Source organism: Perca flavescens, chromosome 7 (genome assembly GCF_004354835.1).
Source record: "Perca flavescens isolate YP-PL-M2 chromosome 7, PFLA_1.0, whole genome shotgun sequence".
Taxonomy (NCBI): domain Eukaryota; kingdom Metazoa; phylum Chordata; class Actinopteri; order Perciformes; family Percidae; genus Perca; species Perca flavescens.
This window is the reverse complement of record NC_041337.1, coordinates 12,219,425-12,235,465: the sequence shown is the minus strand read 5'-3', so window position 1 is coordinate 12,235,465 and position 16,041 is coordinate 12,219,425. Positions and strand designations below refer to the sequence as shown.

At 39.2% G+C, this 16,041-nt stretch overlaps 2 protein-coding genes across 2 annotated transcripts in view; one reads left to right on the top strand and one right to left on the bottom strand.

Moving 5' to 3' along the window:
• Window positions 1-513: 513 nt before the first annotated feature.
• Window positions 514-6,103, top strand: LOC114558506 (SAM pointed domain-containing Ets transcription factor). Its single transcript, XM_028582566.1, has 5 exons — window positions 514-934; window positions 3,791-3,988; window positions 4,159-4,203; window positions 4,300-4,437; window positions 5,177-6,103. The coding sequence occupies exons 1-5, from the start codon at window positions 514-516 to the stop codon at window positions 5,353-5,355; spliced, it is 981 nt and encodes a 326-aa protein (XP_028438367.1). The 3' UTR covers window positions 5,356-6,103.
• A 2,265-nt stretch (window positions 6,104-8,368) lies between these two features.
• pacsin1a (protein kinase C and casein kinase substrate in neurons 1a) overlaps window positions 8,369-16,041 on the bottom strand; it is a 37,200-nt gene continuing 29,527 nt past the window's right edge. Inside the window, exons 6-11 of the mRNA XM_028582731.1 lie at window positions 15,663-15,818; window positions 15,032-15,207; window positions 12,774-12,894; window positions 12,562-12,668; window positions 10,991-11,190; window positions 8,369-9,013 (exon numbers count right to left, since the gene is read on the bottom strand). Of these exons, the coding sequence (XP_028438532.1) occupies window positions 8,904-9,013; window positions 10,991-11,190; window positions 12,562-12,668; window positions 12,774-12,894; window positions 15,032-15,207; window positions 15,663-15,818 (870 nt within the window). The 3' untranslated portion in view covers window positions 8,369-8,903. The remainder of the gene's footprint in view (window positions 9,014-10,990; window positions 11,191-12,561; window positions 12,669-12,773; window positions 12,895-15,031; window positions 15,208-15,662; window positions 15,819-16,041) is intronic.

Below are 16,041 nucleotides of genomic sequence, written 5' to 3'. Positions count from 1 at the left end.
ATGCTTTGATCTCCCTTTCTTTATCTGCATGTAAAGATGGAGTAGATAACTTTCTGATATTGTTGAATGATGTTGAAAATTGTGCAAGGTATAAGGTCAGAATTTCATACAGGATGAACCTGTTGGACCTGGATGTTTCCAAATGTAAATTCATGAGGAAATCTGAAATTAATGCTGGATTAAAAAACTGAATTTTTGAGTAACAAAAAAAACAAAAAACAAAACAAGCAATTGCTTTGATGAATTTAACCATCACAATTGCTCCAGTTTGCAAAGCTGGAATGACAGATCGCTTATTTTAACGTCCCAGCAAAGTAAATACCATGGAACAAATGTCAAGTTTACTTTAGGATCGCTACTGTTTCAATATTGAGCATTTGGGTATGGTAGCATCAATGCGACTCTGTTAATGCTGTTGTTGAAAATGTCAGGCAGGGAGCAAATTTGTTATGATGCCAACGAAAAGGAGAAAAAAAAAGTGTTTTTTTCTTCCAGTGTTAAACAAACATGAGCATGGGGAGTCCAGGCTGTGAACACACGGGCTGCACTGCACCTCTACACTCACCTCTCTACATCAGCCAAACCCACACTGACACGATGGCCTGGCTGGACGAGGCGGACGACATCAAACCCCCCCGCAGCTTGCTGGGGCTGCCTGAGCTCAGCTGGCCGGGGGTCTACCTCCCCTGCTACGACAGATTAGCCCTAGAGGAGAGCCCCTGGGTGCTGAGGATGACAGAGGCCCCAGCTCCAGCTGCTCCTCCCTCCAGCACTCCGGAGCCGAACCAAGCCAAGCCCAACCAACCCCAGGACCCCCCCTCTGGGACGGAGGGTCAGGTGGAGGAGCGCTGTCTGGAGCAGGTCCAGACCATGGTGGTGGGAGAGGTGCTGAAGGATGTCGACACAGCTTGCAAACTGCTGAACATTGCACCAGGTAGGACACAACTGGTTAATGTCTTATTATTATTATTATTATTATTATTATTATTATCAACGAGAGACATTTGAATAGACAAACCTGCTGAAGAGAGTGTTGGCAGACATTGTAGTCTAATAAAATGAATGTTGAAAAGCCATCATTTGTTTGTTTGCTCTCACATCAACATCCAGAGTGACACAGCTGTTCAGCATTCATAGTCTGAGCTAAGGCCCGGCCCACCTTGTGCAAACTTGTCTGTTGACAGACAATCATCTTCATTCGTCTTCATCTGGAACCTTAAAATCATACAGTGTGTGTGATTATATGCTTTTGATACGCTTCGTGCTTCTTACATAACAGAAAGTATGAAACATATTCATGGGGGCTCATAATTTGAAATTGCATTCAATTTGAAAGATTAAGCCAGCAATTTAGTGTTGTTCCTATATTACTGCAAAACAGAGTTTGTGTGTTTGTGTTTTTTTTTTTTTTAATGGTCAGAATTAAAGCAGCAGATGCTGAAATATCTTTTTGTCCCTAATATGAGTCAAGCTGGTCTGGTATGTGACTACAAATTTCAAAGTCTACATCCCCAATTTGTAATACAGACTTTACAGTGTAGGTTGTGAGCCTAAATGTTTCTTCAGGCTGTTTAGTACCCTGGGACTGTTAGACTGTAAAAAAGTAAAAAAAAAGTCATGTTGTCGTTTAAAATGACAAAACCCTAACTTGAATCTTTAAACCACAGTTTTAGGTTTTGTTTTTGTGTTGTGGTTTGGTTAATTGATCTTTACAAAATTCCTCATATTGCATATAATTTAACCTTTGGTTCAGTTGAATGAAAGTTTCACATTTTTCTCTAATTGTCTTTTTTTCCTTCTTGTTATTGGTCTATTCAATGGACCAATAATATAAAAGTGCAATAAGCCTACAAAATGTTTGTAGTAACCGTCATTAATCATTTTAGAATGACTGTTGCAGTTAGTAAAGATATATATATATATATATATATATATATATATATATATATATATATATATATATACACACACACACACACACACACACTATGCACACTGTATATACAGTGAGGAAAATAAGTATTTGAACACCCTGCTATTTTGCAAGTTCTCCCGCTTGGAAATCATGGAGGTGTCTGAAATTGTCATCGTAGGTGCATGTCCACTGTGAGAAACAAATCTAAAAAATAAAAATCCAGAAATCACAATAATTTTTTAACTTTTTATTTGTATGATACAGCTGCAAATAAGTATTTGAACACCTGAGAAAATCAATGTTAATATTTGGTACAGTAGCCTTTGTTTGCAAGTACAGAGGTCAAACGTTTCCTGTAGTTTTTCACCAGGTTTGCACACACTGCAGGAGGGATTTTGGCCCACTCCTCCACACAGATCTTCTCTAGATCAGTCAGGTTTCTGAGTTTGAGCTCCCTCCAAAGATTCTCTATTGGGTTTAGGTCTGGAGACTGGCTAGGCCACGCCAGAACCTTGATATGCTTCTTACAGAGCCACTCCTTGGTTATCCTGGCTCTGTGCTTCGGGTCACTGTCATGTTGGAAGACCCAGCCTCGACCCATCTTCAATGCTCTAACTGAGGGAAGGAGGTTGTTCCCCAAAATCTCGCAATACATGGCCCCGGTCATCCTCTCCTTAATACAGTGCAGTCGCCCTGTCCCATGTGCAGAAAAACACCCCCAAAGCATGATGCTACCACCCCCATGCTTCACAGTAGGGATGGTGTTCTTGGGATGGTACTCATCATTCTTCTTCCTCCAAACACGGTTAGTGGAATTATGACTAAAAAGTTCTATTTTGGTCTCATCTGACCACATGACTTTCTCCCATGACTCCTCTGGATCATCCAAATGGTCATTGGCAAACTTAAGACGGGCCTTGACATGTGCTGGTTTAAGCAGGGGAACCTTCCGTGCCATGCATGATTTCAAACCATGACGTCTTAGTGTATTACCAACAGTAACCTTGGAAACGATGGTCCCAGCTCTTTTCAGGTCATTGACCAGCTCCTCCCGTGTAGTTCTGGGCTGATTTCTCACCTTTCTTAGGATCATTGAGACCCAACGAGGTGAGATCTTGCATGGAGCCCCAGTCCGAGGGAGATTGAAAGTCATGTTTAGCTTCTTCCATTTTCTAATGATTGCACCAACAGTGGACCTTTTTTCACCAAGCTGCTTGTCAATTTCCCCATGTTAGTAGTTGGATTCTTACTGATTGTATGGGGTGGACAGGTGTCTTTATGCAGCTAACGACCTCAAACAGGTGCATCTAATTTAGGATAATAAATGGAGTGGAGGTGGACATTTTAAAGGCAGACTAACAGGTCTTTGAGGGTCAGAATTCTAGCTGATAGCCAGGTGTTCAAATACTTATTTGCAGCTGTATCATACAAATAAATAGTTAAAAAATCATATATTGTGATTTCTGGATTTTTTTTTTTAGATTATGTCTCTCACAGTGGACCTACGATGACAATTTCAGACACCTCAATGATTTCCAAGTGGGAGAACTTGCAAAATAGCAGGGTGTTCAAATACTTATTTTCCTATATATATATATATATATATATATATATATATATATATATATTATCGTATGAATAGACTCTATTCATACGTGACACATTTAAAAAAAAAATAATGGCCAAAATTGAAGCAACAGAGGTGGAGATATTGGGATTTCTACTCCTCAGTATGGGTCAAAATGTGGATTCTGTTAGTTACCTATTGAACTGATGGTGTGATGTTTTCATTGGAGAAAATAATGTCATTATCTAAGGTCTGAACATATGGGGAGCTGTGTGAAATGAAATGCCTCTCTGTATTTACCTCTTCAGACCCCATGGACTGGAGCAGTATGCATGTTCAGAAGTGGCTCCTCTGGACCGAGCACCTGCACAAGCTGCCGCAGGTCAGCATGATGTTTCAGGAGCTGAGCGGGAAGGATCTGTGCTCCATGACAGAAGCAGACTTCAGACAACGCTCCTCACAGTTTGGCGACATGCTGTATGCTCATCTGGACATCTGGAGATCTGGTAAGAACAACAGGGACACAGGGAAATGATCCTACATCAACTCTGCTGTTATGCAAATCAGGAAAGGCTGATTGTGAAGCAAATGCAGTGTGACTAAGAGCACATTTAAGAATGTGTGTGTAAACTGCTACATGATTGGGTCTCTTTTTTTTTTTTGTCTGTTCCTTAAGCTGCAGCAATGAAGGAGCGCTGCCCACCAGAGGACAGCAAATCTGGTAAGTTCTTGTTTTTAAACTAGATTTCAATGCAACTAACTAAGACAATGGTTTGAAGAGGTGACATCTGGTTTCTGTAAATCTCTTCTACATCAGTAGCTGATGATAATTCCTGGTCAGATGTGATGCGTAACTACCCCAGCCAGCCCATCCACCTGTGGCAGTTCCTCCGAGACCTGCTCCTCAAGCCTCACAACTACAGCCGCTGCATCCGCTGGCTCAACAAAGAGAAAGGTAGGATGATACCACATTATAGTGTCTTATAAACAATATATTAAATGTTTATATACTGATTATAAATACTAAATATGGGGACTTTAAAGTTACTTTAAAAATAGTAGTACATTTGGGAAAATATGCTTTGTTTTCTTGTCAAGAGTTAGATGAGAAGATCAATACCTCTCTCCACTAGTTGACACATGATGTAAATCTATCTTCCTCCTCGATGCAAGTCACTGCTACCGGCCAAGAAATAGTTCAGCACATAAACCCTTGTAGGAACTTTTTTTTTTTAATATACTTTGGATAGAGCCAGGCTAGCTGCTTCCCTATTTCCACTCTTTGTGCTAAGCTAAGTTAACTTCCTCCTGGCTGTAGCGTCATATTTAGCATATACACGTGAGAGTGGTATGGACCTTTTTCACAGCAGATATTTTGACTAGTCATAGTAGGAAAAGCACAATTGAAATTGATAACCTTAACGATGGCTCAATTCCATCAAGTGTCCCAGTAAGCTATTTCAGTGAGTCAGCATGCATAATACCAGGGCCTCTACTAAGTGGAATGCAGCCATCATTAATGGTTTTGAATACACCTGGGCTTTTCCTACTAACATGTCTGCCGTGAAAAAGGTCTATTGGTCTTCTCATCAAACTCTCTGCAAGAAAACAAAAAAAGCACATATCCCAAAATGCAGACTCCCTTGTTCACTTCAAAATCCAAACTGAGTACATTTACTTTCTTCTGTCCAAAGGGATTTTCAAAATAGAAGACTCAGCTCTCGTGGCCAGGCTATGGGGCATGAGGAAGAACCGCCCGGCTATGAACTATGACAAACTGAGTCGCTCCATACGACAGTACTACAAGAAAGGCATCATTCGAAAGCCTGATGTATCACGCAGACTGGTCTACCAGTTCGTCAACCCTGTATGATAAAGAGGCTCGGCTAATCCGAAAGAGAATGAGCTGAGGAGTAACCAAAGATATGCTGGACATACAGTAAGAGTAACATGAACTCTGAAGCTCATTCATTCATTGTACTTGATGTTTCTTTTCAATTGTAAAGACTGCCTACTGAACTATGCACTCCTGCCTATCATAACATCGCTCTACTTTATTATTCTTAATAGTGATTTTATTTTGTCTTTATCACTCGTTTGAAACGTATTTTTTTGGTGTGATGTTTGGTTTCTAAAAAGGACACACATTTCTTCAAACTATGGAACATTTCAAAGAAATAATGCTTATTTGCTTTCTTGCAGAGTTAGATGAGGAGATTGGTACCACTCTCATATCCGTACAGTACATATGTAGCTGGAGCCAGCAGTCGGTTAGCTTAGCTTAGCTTGAAGACCGGAAACAGCTATACTGAATATTGTTTCTGTGGGGAGCTTTAGGGGTGCTGGTATGTGAGTTTTGATACCTTTGGAGTAGGCAAGGCTAGCTGTTTCCACTCTTTGTGCTAAGCTAAGCTAACCAGCGGTTGGCTCAAGCTACACATTTAACATACAGCACATGTGAGTGGTAACAATCTTCTCATCTAAGTCTTGGCGAGAAGCAAACGCCTATTTTCCCCAAAATTTCAAACAAGTCCTTTTAATTTTTCTTTTGTTAATCCCTTTTAAGTGTCAGAATATTTAGAAGTTGCAGAGCAATGCCAAAGTAAGTGAATATTTTATTGAACCAGCCTTGATGGATAATCCTTTTTACATTTCTATCTTTGGGATTATGTTCAGGATCCAGAATAAAGCAATATGTGACCAAATGTGTTGTCTCCCTTTAAAGTGAAAACAAGGAATAGTATAATACATCACGTGCAGTCCATACAAAAAAACACACGGACACTAACTTTTTTCAACAAACTTGTTTGCCCTTTCAAACCAATATCGCAATATTGACACCATCACAACAAATTTGAGTCTAGTTTTTCATCACTATCGTCATTATCTGTGATCATAATCATCTTTATGCATATTTAAATGAACTTCTTGTTACATCAAGATGAACAGGCACTACACCAGTTAGGAGATAAAAGTACATCACTAACTATGAACATACATTTTCTAGACCGCTAATATAGGGTTTCCACAACATGAGCTGCTGTCCCCTGTGTGCATAAGGAAAAGATCATCAACATAAAAAAGCATTTACATGTACACCTTTTTACTGCCTCAACATGGTCAGGTCTCATTTCTCAACTCAACACAGTTGTACAGTTACAATAGAATATAATCTTTAAATTACATCATCATATACAAATCTGACAGCGTGGGATAACGTCACGCTTTTATGATACACTGACAATTCCATTGCAATGAAATTCATACGATATGGTACCTATTACTTAATGTTTTCCATTGCTGTTATTTTAATGAATCACATTTACATGTATAACACTACATTTTGTCTTAATAGTCAATCACTTGCATTTTTTTTTTTTTTTTTACCTTTCTTTTTCTGTTACATTTACACAACTCATACACACTGGATGATGAAGAAGTTTTTCCCCAAAATTTTAACCTGGTTATGTGGATTATGTGTTTGAACCTGCATGTTGTGTATATTGTGTGTCTAATGCATGTGTGTTTGTATGCATGCGTGTGTATGCGCGTGTGTGTGTGTGTGTGTGTGTGTGTGTGTGTGTGTGTGCATACGCACATCAAGGATGTAGGACAGTTTTAATGATAGGAGTCCTTTTTGCTATGCTGGACAGCTTTACTCTAAGACACAACTTGTGAGCTGGTGATGTGCTCCTTCTCACGTGTGAAACCCAAACCTGTCACATCCTGTCCCAGACACAGAGCTAAACACATCTGACTGCTGTTGGCCCAGTGAAATTTTAAAACTTCAGGACAACTACGTAATATATATATATAAAAAGTATCTCTCCCATCTAATCAGAGATTTAGGTGCAACTTAGAGCAAGATAACTCACTAATCAACATTTGATAAATGCAATTTCTGCTATAAATGTAATTCCTATGGAGCAAGTTAAAGACTTTAAAAATAACCAGGTAATGCACTGTGTAAGAGTCAGCTTACATGCAGTGCCGTACTGGTGACAAATGTATTCCCTGTGTCATTGTGCAGTGTTTTGCAGACAAATGCAGTTTGAGTGGATTGGGAAGCAGCTACAAGATGATCCTCACTGAAGCTGTTTGTTATTGCATGGAGAGAAAATGGTTAGTTGATGGTATTGGGTCATTCTTTGGCTCAGCAGGGAAAAAGGGCCGCAATACTAGTGCTTTTTGCTAGACAGGGCTTTAAGTGACAGTGGAGAACCATGTTTAGACAATATGCCCTCTTTCAAGCCTAAACAGTGGTACATTCACATCCTGTTGAAGATGCTTCGATCTTCAGACAGCCCTCTGTAGCACAGTAACGCATCGACATGCCTCCAATGGCCCCTCGCTCTGGAAGAAAAGTGACTGGCACAGGTATAGTAAGATGACTTGATCCAGCTTTGCTCTGAGGGAATGTATTACTCGTGTTTCTTGTTAGCAGTAGCGGATTAAAATGACACCTGAATTACTGAACCAAGAATGAAAGCTTCTGCAGAGACTGTGTATCCTTTTCCTTGGATTGCATGGAGATGATACTGTCAACGGGTTTGTGATGCTAAGAAAAGAAACATGTCAAAAACAAAACAAAGACAACATAAAATCACTTCATCAACAAGCTTCCTTTCATGAAAACAGAACCATGTCCGGAAGAATGTGATGCTAAAAAGTGAACGCTGCATTTGCAGTTGATGTGTTGCATCACGTTGTAGCCTCAACGAATGCACGTTTTTTTTTTTTTTTTTTTTTTTTTGCATAGCACATGCTGCTATGCAAGTTCAGAAACAGTTAAATCACACATAGCACTGCACACACTGGAAAAGAGGTCGGACCAAATCACAAAAGAAAAACCAAAAAAAACAAGAAAAAACAAACAAAATAGAGGATACTGTTTGTGGTACTTTTAACACTACACAGCATTCCAGATGTAAGAATGATGACTGACCACACACAGCATTAAAAATGCTACACAAAGATGGCATTACACTGTATATACACAATGCAGGTTAGAGAAGCTTGTCTTGGTCGAATGGGTATAACTGTTCCATAACTTCCCATTCTCACATAAGAACAGACTGCAGTGCACTGCACGTTTAAATAAGCTGCATTATACATTAAATACAGCTACACAGAGAAGCAATGTGTTCCTGCACTGTCTGTCTTTATGTTATAGTTGAGTGTGTATATACTGGAACAACTGCTGCTCCTGTTTTTAAATGTGTAGGTCCACCCACCACAAATGCTGGATAAAATATATTATACTGATATAATGTCTTTTAGGTTACTAAGTTTTTATCAAGACTGCTTGGCGCGTCTGTTGGGCAAAGGATGTGTTGCTCTTAAGTCTCTGGCTATGTGCGGTGCAATTGGACGGGACAGTTCGAGCTGCCTCCAATGGCGTGTCCATGTCCAATAGCGGGACTAGATTGGCTCGACGTAATTGGCCGGGTAAAGTCCCTCTCGGCCGCTGTCCAAGCGACCTCTACACCAGCCTTGCTCATCTTCGTCCTCAGTCTTGGTCAGTTCATCACCTGTGAAGGAGACACCACTCCTTAATCATCACGCAGTCCTGTGTCTAATAGTCAAATGTAAATCTAAAATATGAGATATGTGTAAATGCCGCTCCATACTGTCTGTTGTTGTTCTGTATCGTAGCCAGTATTTTAGAAGTCAACTTCTCCCCCACTCCCAGTACAATTTGACCAGGCAACAAAAATGTATATATATTGTTTAAGATTTGGATTTTTCATATTTTATCTACACACTTCAAGATATTGTTTGACATTTTGGGAGCGTTAGATGAGTACAGTGAATATTAAAATAACGTCAGTAACCTGTTAGTTTAGCTTAGAACAAAGACTGGAAACAGAAGAAACAGCTAAGCACCTAGCAGCAGCACCTTTAAAGCTCACTAATTTACAAATTAACACGTTTCATGAATAGTTTGACACATAACCCCCCCATCAAACAACAGCTTGTTTATTTTTCTAAATGGTCTAAATGGTGTTTCGAAGCCTTCTTCACACTGCTAAGAATAAAGGAAAATAAAAAAAAAATGTTTTTGTTCTTGTTGGCTTAAAAGTATCCAAAAATTCAAAGATAAAGCGTGTTTTTTTTGGGCATCTCTGCCTTTATTGGGTAGGAAAGCTGAGATATGAAAGGGGGGAGAGAGAGGGGGAAGACATGCAGGAAAACCATCGAAGGGTCAGACTCGAACCCTGGACCTTCTGTGTCAAGGAATAAACCTCTGGTTACGTGTGCCCGCTCTACCAACTGATCTAACCTGCCACACCAGCCCAACTTCTTTCTCCAAATCTAATGAATTTAAATTAAACAAATTTTATTAGGCGGGGCCAACCAAGTTTCACCCAACAATAAAGGCAAAGTAGATGAAAAGTACCCTGTGAAGCTTTTGGCCCCTAGTGGCCCTATGAAACTATGTTTTTATGAGTGGGTTACCGGTTTTGTTTGTTCACAACAGTTTATGTGACCAAAACACACATGCACAAGTACAAGCACATGTGTGACAATACAATTAACAACAATTCCTGCCAATGGTTTAATACTATTTGGCGGTAAAGCGCCAAGAAAAGCAGCAATGTGCCAACAAAATGATAAAGAAGACGGATTGTAAGTAAACAAGGATGCAAACAATAAAGGTTTGTACAGATTTGAAAAATTGGCTTTGAGAATGTTTTCTGAGGAAAGAAGTGCATTCAACACTTTTGTTTGACTTCAAGGATGCACACCACGAGTTTTGGTGAGTGGCACTGTGTGTGAGTGACACACAATGTAAATAGAAACTTGGTTTGTTAAGAAAAGTCTTCAGGGTCCGGGCGCCTGTCATATTAAGTCAGATAAGATAATTAGAAAACACCTTGTGGCCGGGTTAGCTCAGTTGGTAGAGCAGGCGCACATATATAGAGTTTTACTCCTTGACAGGGCGGACACGGGCTCAACTCAGACCTGTGGCTCTTTGCTGCATGTCATTCCCCCCTCTCTCTTTCATGTCTTCATCTGTCCTGTGAAAATAAAGTCCTAAAAATGCCCCAAAGAATAATCTTTAAAAAATCGGACCTGAATGTGCAGTACGGGAATCAAGAGGAAGATGTACAGCTGTGGCTTCTTCTGTAGTTATTTTTCTGTGTAAAGCTTGTCTTTAAATTGGTTTTCATGCAACTGTGTGGGGCTCTAAAGCACTTTTTCACACCATTTCCAAAAGAGCTTGTGCTAATTGCTGGCAAGTGCCTGTAATTTGTTTTCCATGTGGCTATTATTGATAAGCACTGCTATCCTCTATAGAGGAAGGGAGCTTTAGAATAGACATTAGGACAGAGTTGGTGATTTTTGAGCACCTGTGTGATCATCTTATCATTAAACTCCTGCCTGCATTGTTCCGGGTCCTTTCTTACATACATACATTAAGTTCATAAATGAATGAGTAAACGTGAACTGTATGATGGAAGTATAAAACATGTATGTTGTGTCATCTGATCAAGGATACTTACCTGCTTTGAAGGTGAGCTCATCCTGTTCCTGGCCTTCATAATCATAGAGAGCGCGGACGCGGACCGATTTCCCAGTAGTGCTGACGTCATCTTCGAAAGAATTCCCGTTCCCACCATTTTCGTTGCCAGAGTTCGCAGTGGGCTGCTCATCATCGGACCACTCAGTCGAGAAACCTTGGTTTTTTTCATAGCTGCTCACACTGGAGGATAGAGAAAACCCAGGGGGGGATTTCATGTTAAAAAACTTAATACTAAAAGCTTTTTTAAAGTCTTTTTAATTGTCAACAAATCCCATGAAAAGGTAGAAACCAACGATGAATTGATCCTTCTAATGAGTAGGATCAGTCTCTGTGCAACATATCTAAACTGTTAAAACATATCAATAAGCCTCACTGTTGCACTAGGAGACATTCATTTTTGATGAACATGGGCACTGTAGTTTATTCTGAATTGATCCCACAGTAGTCTGTATCCACAACGCTCTACTTGCGAGATTGCTCCGTTGCTGTCGGAAATTCCGCCAGATTTCACTCTTTTTGGCCGGATGTTCGTTACCTTCCACTTTCTTTGTGTTGGTATTCTAAACTCTGGTGGATTTATGAGGACTATGGTTAACTGCTCCTCAGATCTCTGCAGGGTAAATCCAGACAGATAGCTAGACTATCTGTCCAATGTGAGTTTTCTCTTGCACGACTAAAACAACTTTTGAACGAACACATGTTCCATCAAAACAAGTTCCCTCCCGAGTTAATTTAGCAGCGGCACCGTGGCTCCGCTCGCGCTTAGCTTCGCCCAAGACAATTGTGATTGGTTTAGAAAAATGCCAGTAAACCAGAGCATGTTTTTCTCTCATCCCGGAATGCTGTGTGGACTAGCCAGATCCTCCTCTGCAGCGCTGTGAAGGAAGGTCTGGTAATGCGAGACTACATTTGCTAAAAACTACAGTGCCCACCTGCTTTAGGAAATTATTTAGCCTTTAAAAAAAAAAGATGTATACATTTGTGACCCCTTTTTAAGATATATGTGGCTATATATATAGCCACATACACACATTGCTATATATATATATATATATATATATATATATATATATATATATATATATATATATATATATATATATATATATATATATATATATATATATATATATATATATATATATATATATATATATATATATATATATATATATATATATATATATATATATATATATATATATATATATATATATATATATATATATATATATATATATATATATATATATATATATATATATGGCTTGGGAGTGAGAGCCACAAATAAGACAGGGAAGTCAGAAGATACTGAGAGGCAGACTTGGTTTTGGTCTGTTTATGAGATTTGTTGACAAAAATACAAATATCAGTATCCCCAGTCTCATCTTTCAAGAATACACATTTGACCAATTTTGATGACATTTTCACAAAATATAACTTATAATATATACATTTGAATATAATACATGAATAAAGTAGTTTTATAAAATAATAAGATAATGTGTTCTTAAATGTGATTGATGTGATTGTAAACAATAGATTGCTAACCTGCTACGGTCACCAGGTGGAGCCACATGGTCTGTGCTCGGAGTGGGTGGGGCTCCATCTGGTTTCTTCTTCTTTGGAGGGGCACTGGCCTGGTCTGGGTTGTATTCCTGGAGATGAGAATGAAAAGAAACCCGCGTAAGCAGAATAAAGAAGAGTGGTTAAAGCAAAAGGAGAGGTTTCTAATCTTTGTGTATGAAGGTTTAATGTTGTACCTCAAATGCAGGCCAGTTCATAGGCATCTCAGGGCCGTGGTTGTTGCTGAACCACTTCAGGTCCTCTTGTGTGTTTGCACCCAGGATTGTGCGCTCCAGTTCTCTGTATATTGTGGCATAGCTGAGGGGAGGGAAATAGGACAAATGGTGACGATGAACGTGCCAGAAGAGACCCAGGGGGTGCTGCCAACTTGGCAACAGAACCCACAATGTAGTTCAAATTCTGGGTTGAGAGAGATCCAGCATTGGGTCATTACAAGACAGAAGTGTCTCCCTGAGTTTTCTGCTGAAGCCCTCAACAGCTGAAGTGTTTGGCCTGAATAATCCTAATAATCCTTTACAAGGATATCGTTGTTTATGTTGCAAATCTCTGCAATGTGTAATAGATTAAAAAGGACTTAGTCACCTGGTAGCTTTATGACCTTATTTACAGGATAAACCAATCTGATTACTCTTTCATATATTAGTGCAGTAAGAAAAATATTTATCTACATACAGTCGTTGGTATAATTAGGCACAAACAGAGCACAACATTTTATTTTACAAAGCGGGAACATTAAATAAATGGATGCTGTGTTAGATTGCACATTTTTAAAAACAGAAAATGTCATTTTGGAAAGACGAGGGTATGTTCTTTGTAAAAGGCGATGATGTACTGTACTGTCTGGCAGTGGAGCAAATGCTTCTCTCTCTCTCTCTCTCTATATATATATATATATATATATATATATATATATATATATATATATATATATATATATATATATATATATATATCATATTTAAGCATGTTTAATTCATGTTTAATTGAGTTAAGTACAAGCCAATACAATATTTACTTGACTTTGACTGGCACTGTGGTGCTGATGATCATACTGAATCCAGAAAATACACACATGCTGTATTTGTTTGTGTTTTTGTCTTTCATGATATTGACTTTAGCTCATAAAACTACACCTAAGTGTTTTTACTGTTGCTTTTACTGTCAGTGGGCATTTATACATGAGTCATTATAGTTGTAAATAAAATACTCTTTTACAGAAAATGTCTAATATGCTGAATTTGTCTCCTTATAAGTGGAATCTGGCAATAATTCCTGAGAAAATCCGCAGTTGCATAATAAAACAAAATGTATAAATATGGCCTCCCTTTTATCTGCCTTTGTGTGGATAATATATGACATTTATGCCAAATGACTGTTTGATGGTTGAGGAGGAAAGGGCACTGGATTTAGTGATACATAAAATCACATGAAATGATATTATCTTATTCTATGTAGCGCATTCTGGACACCCGCAGATGCAGCTACAGGCATTTTTAGGCCTTTGTTCGACAGGACAGCTAAAGACATGAAAGGGGAGAGAGAAGGGGGGAATGACATGCAGCAAAGGGCCACAGGTCGGAGTCAAACCCAGGCCCGCTGTGTCGAGGCGTAAACCTCTATATATGGGCGCCCGCTCTACCAACTGAGCTATCCGGGCGCCTGATGCAGCTACTCTTTAAACTGAGCTGTTGCATATTTTCTACCCCAAAAAGGGTAGTCATGAATAGTAAAGAAGAGGTGTGAAATGGTGTGAACATATCCAACGTGAATGATGACACCAATCAGGATGAACTACATCGCAATCCTCTAAACATCAAAGAGCTTGAATTGTCCATAGCAACCAGAGGGAGGTTTAGTTTAAGCTGTTGGTCCCGGCTTTGTTTTCACACGCGGGTTGAAAAACAGCCCAGAATATGACAGGCATTAAACTAATTTAGTTTGGCAGAAACGTCTTTGACTGAATAATCAATTAATTAGTGCTGTGAGTCTGAACGCTAATGAGAAATGCATACCTGGTTGAGAAGTGTGTTGAGATTAATCAAGTTGAAGCGAACTGTGCTGAATGTGACACAACAAACCCCGCTAATCTATGACAAAAATGGGTTTGGAATGTGATTATTTCTGATTAAAAGTAAAAGGTACGATATGCAATCATGCTCAAAGAGTTTGTTACCCATGTTGCATACAGTGTAATGATAGAAATGTAGATGAACTACAGTGCAGGGGTAAAACTTGATGCTGAAGCAGAAACACATAGAGATGACGGTAAAACAGAAGATTATACAGCCCGCCAAAAATGTGATCAATAAATATATGAAATCATGAGGAAACATACAGTACATACAGTATGTCACAGTCAGCCTGCAGTCAGTGATCCTAAACCAGCTGATCTACCAAACCTAAATAAAACGGTCTCCTTTTTCGCCTGTCTAACCTTGCGTTCTCTGTGAGATTAAGATGGCGTTTGATGTCCAGCAAGGCCTCCTTGAGGAAAGTCAGCCTCTTGACTTCGTGCTGCTGGCACTGGTCAAACACCTGCTCCATGCACTCCATGTACTGCGGAGTGCACTTATTCAGCTCCTCCAGAGACTTCTCGTACTTCTCTTTAGCCTGACACAGAAAACAGAAAACACAATGACAACTGAAGCCTCTGTGGGAAAATATTATTCTAATAATAATCTATTTAATCTTTAACAGCTGGCTTATTTGTAACTTGATATTCTGGAAGTAAATTGATCCCAAATGTATGCCCATGTACAATTTAAATGTCCCTTTGAGCTTGCACCATAACTAATCTTTAAAAGGTTTATCGTGGCGCTGGGGCAATGTTTTTGAATAAATATGTTTTTATGACCAAAAACATGACATTAAAAGATATGAAAACCCCCTTTTGCCTTCACACAGCATACATCTATCACAACATACCATCTTAAACTGTTTATTTGAATAAGTATTCTTAACTGGTTTTGTTTTTCTTGACGTCTTTGATTTTCCACCCGCCTCAAACTAAACAAAGTAGAAAATACTTTTATCTCTTCACTTTGTTTTCCCGGGCTTGTTCTCACCTTTTGCGCATCCTGTTTGCATTTGTCCACTTTCTCGTGGAGTTTCTTCTGCTGGTCTACTGTGACAGAAGCCTCAGTCTTGCCATTGGCCTCTCGGGCTGCAGCCAGCTTCTCCTCCTTGCAGGCCATGTGGTAGGATTTCTTAGCTGCTTCCATCTGTATGTCCAAAGACAGGCATTGTCAGTTTCTCACGTACATGATCTAATATGACATTAAGGAAGGAAGTCACATCAACTCATCTCAAAGTAGGAAGGACCTTGCCCAGACACACAATACTAGATTTGAATGTGATCAGTAATATAACTGCCTAAATAGTATTATGTCCTGATATCCAGGATCAGAGCCTGATTTTGCTATTTAAAAGATCAATGTGAGAACA

Bases quoted from the DNA above. Each gene is read 5' to 3' on its own strand.
- LOC114558506 (XM_028582566.1), top strand. From the start codon at position 514: ATGGGGAGTCCAGGCTGTGAACACACGGGCTGCACTGCACCTCTACAC. The intron at 935-3,790 runs GTAGGACACAAC...TTACCTCTTCAG, and splicing joins ACTGCTGAACATTGCACCAG to ACCCCATGGACTGGAGCAGT. The intron at 3,989-4,158 runs GTAAGAACAACA...CTGTTCCTTAAG, and splicing joins TCTGGACATCTGGAGATCTG to CTGCAGCAATGAAGGAGCGC.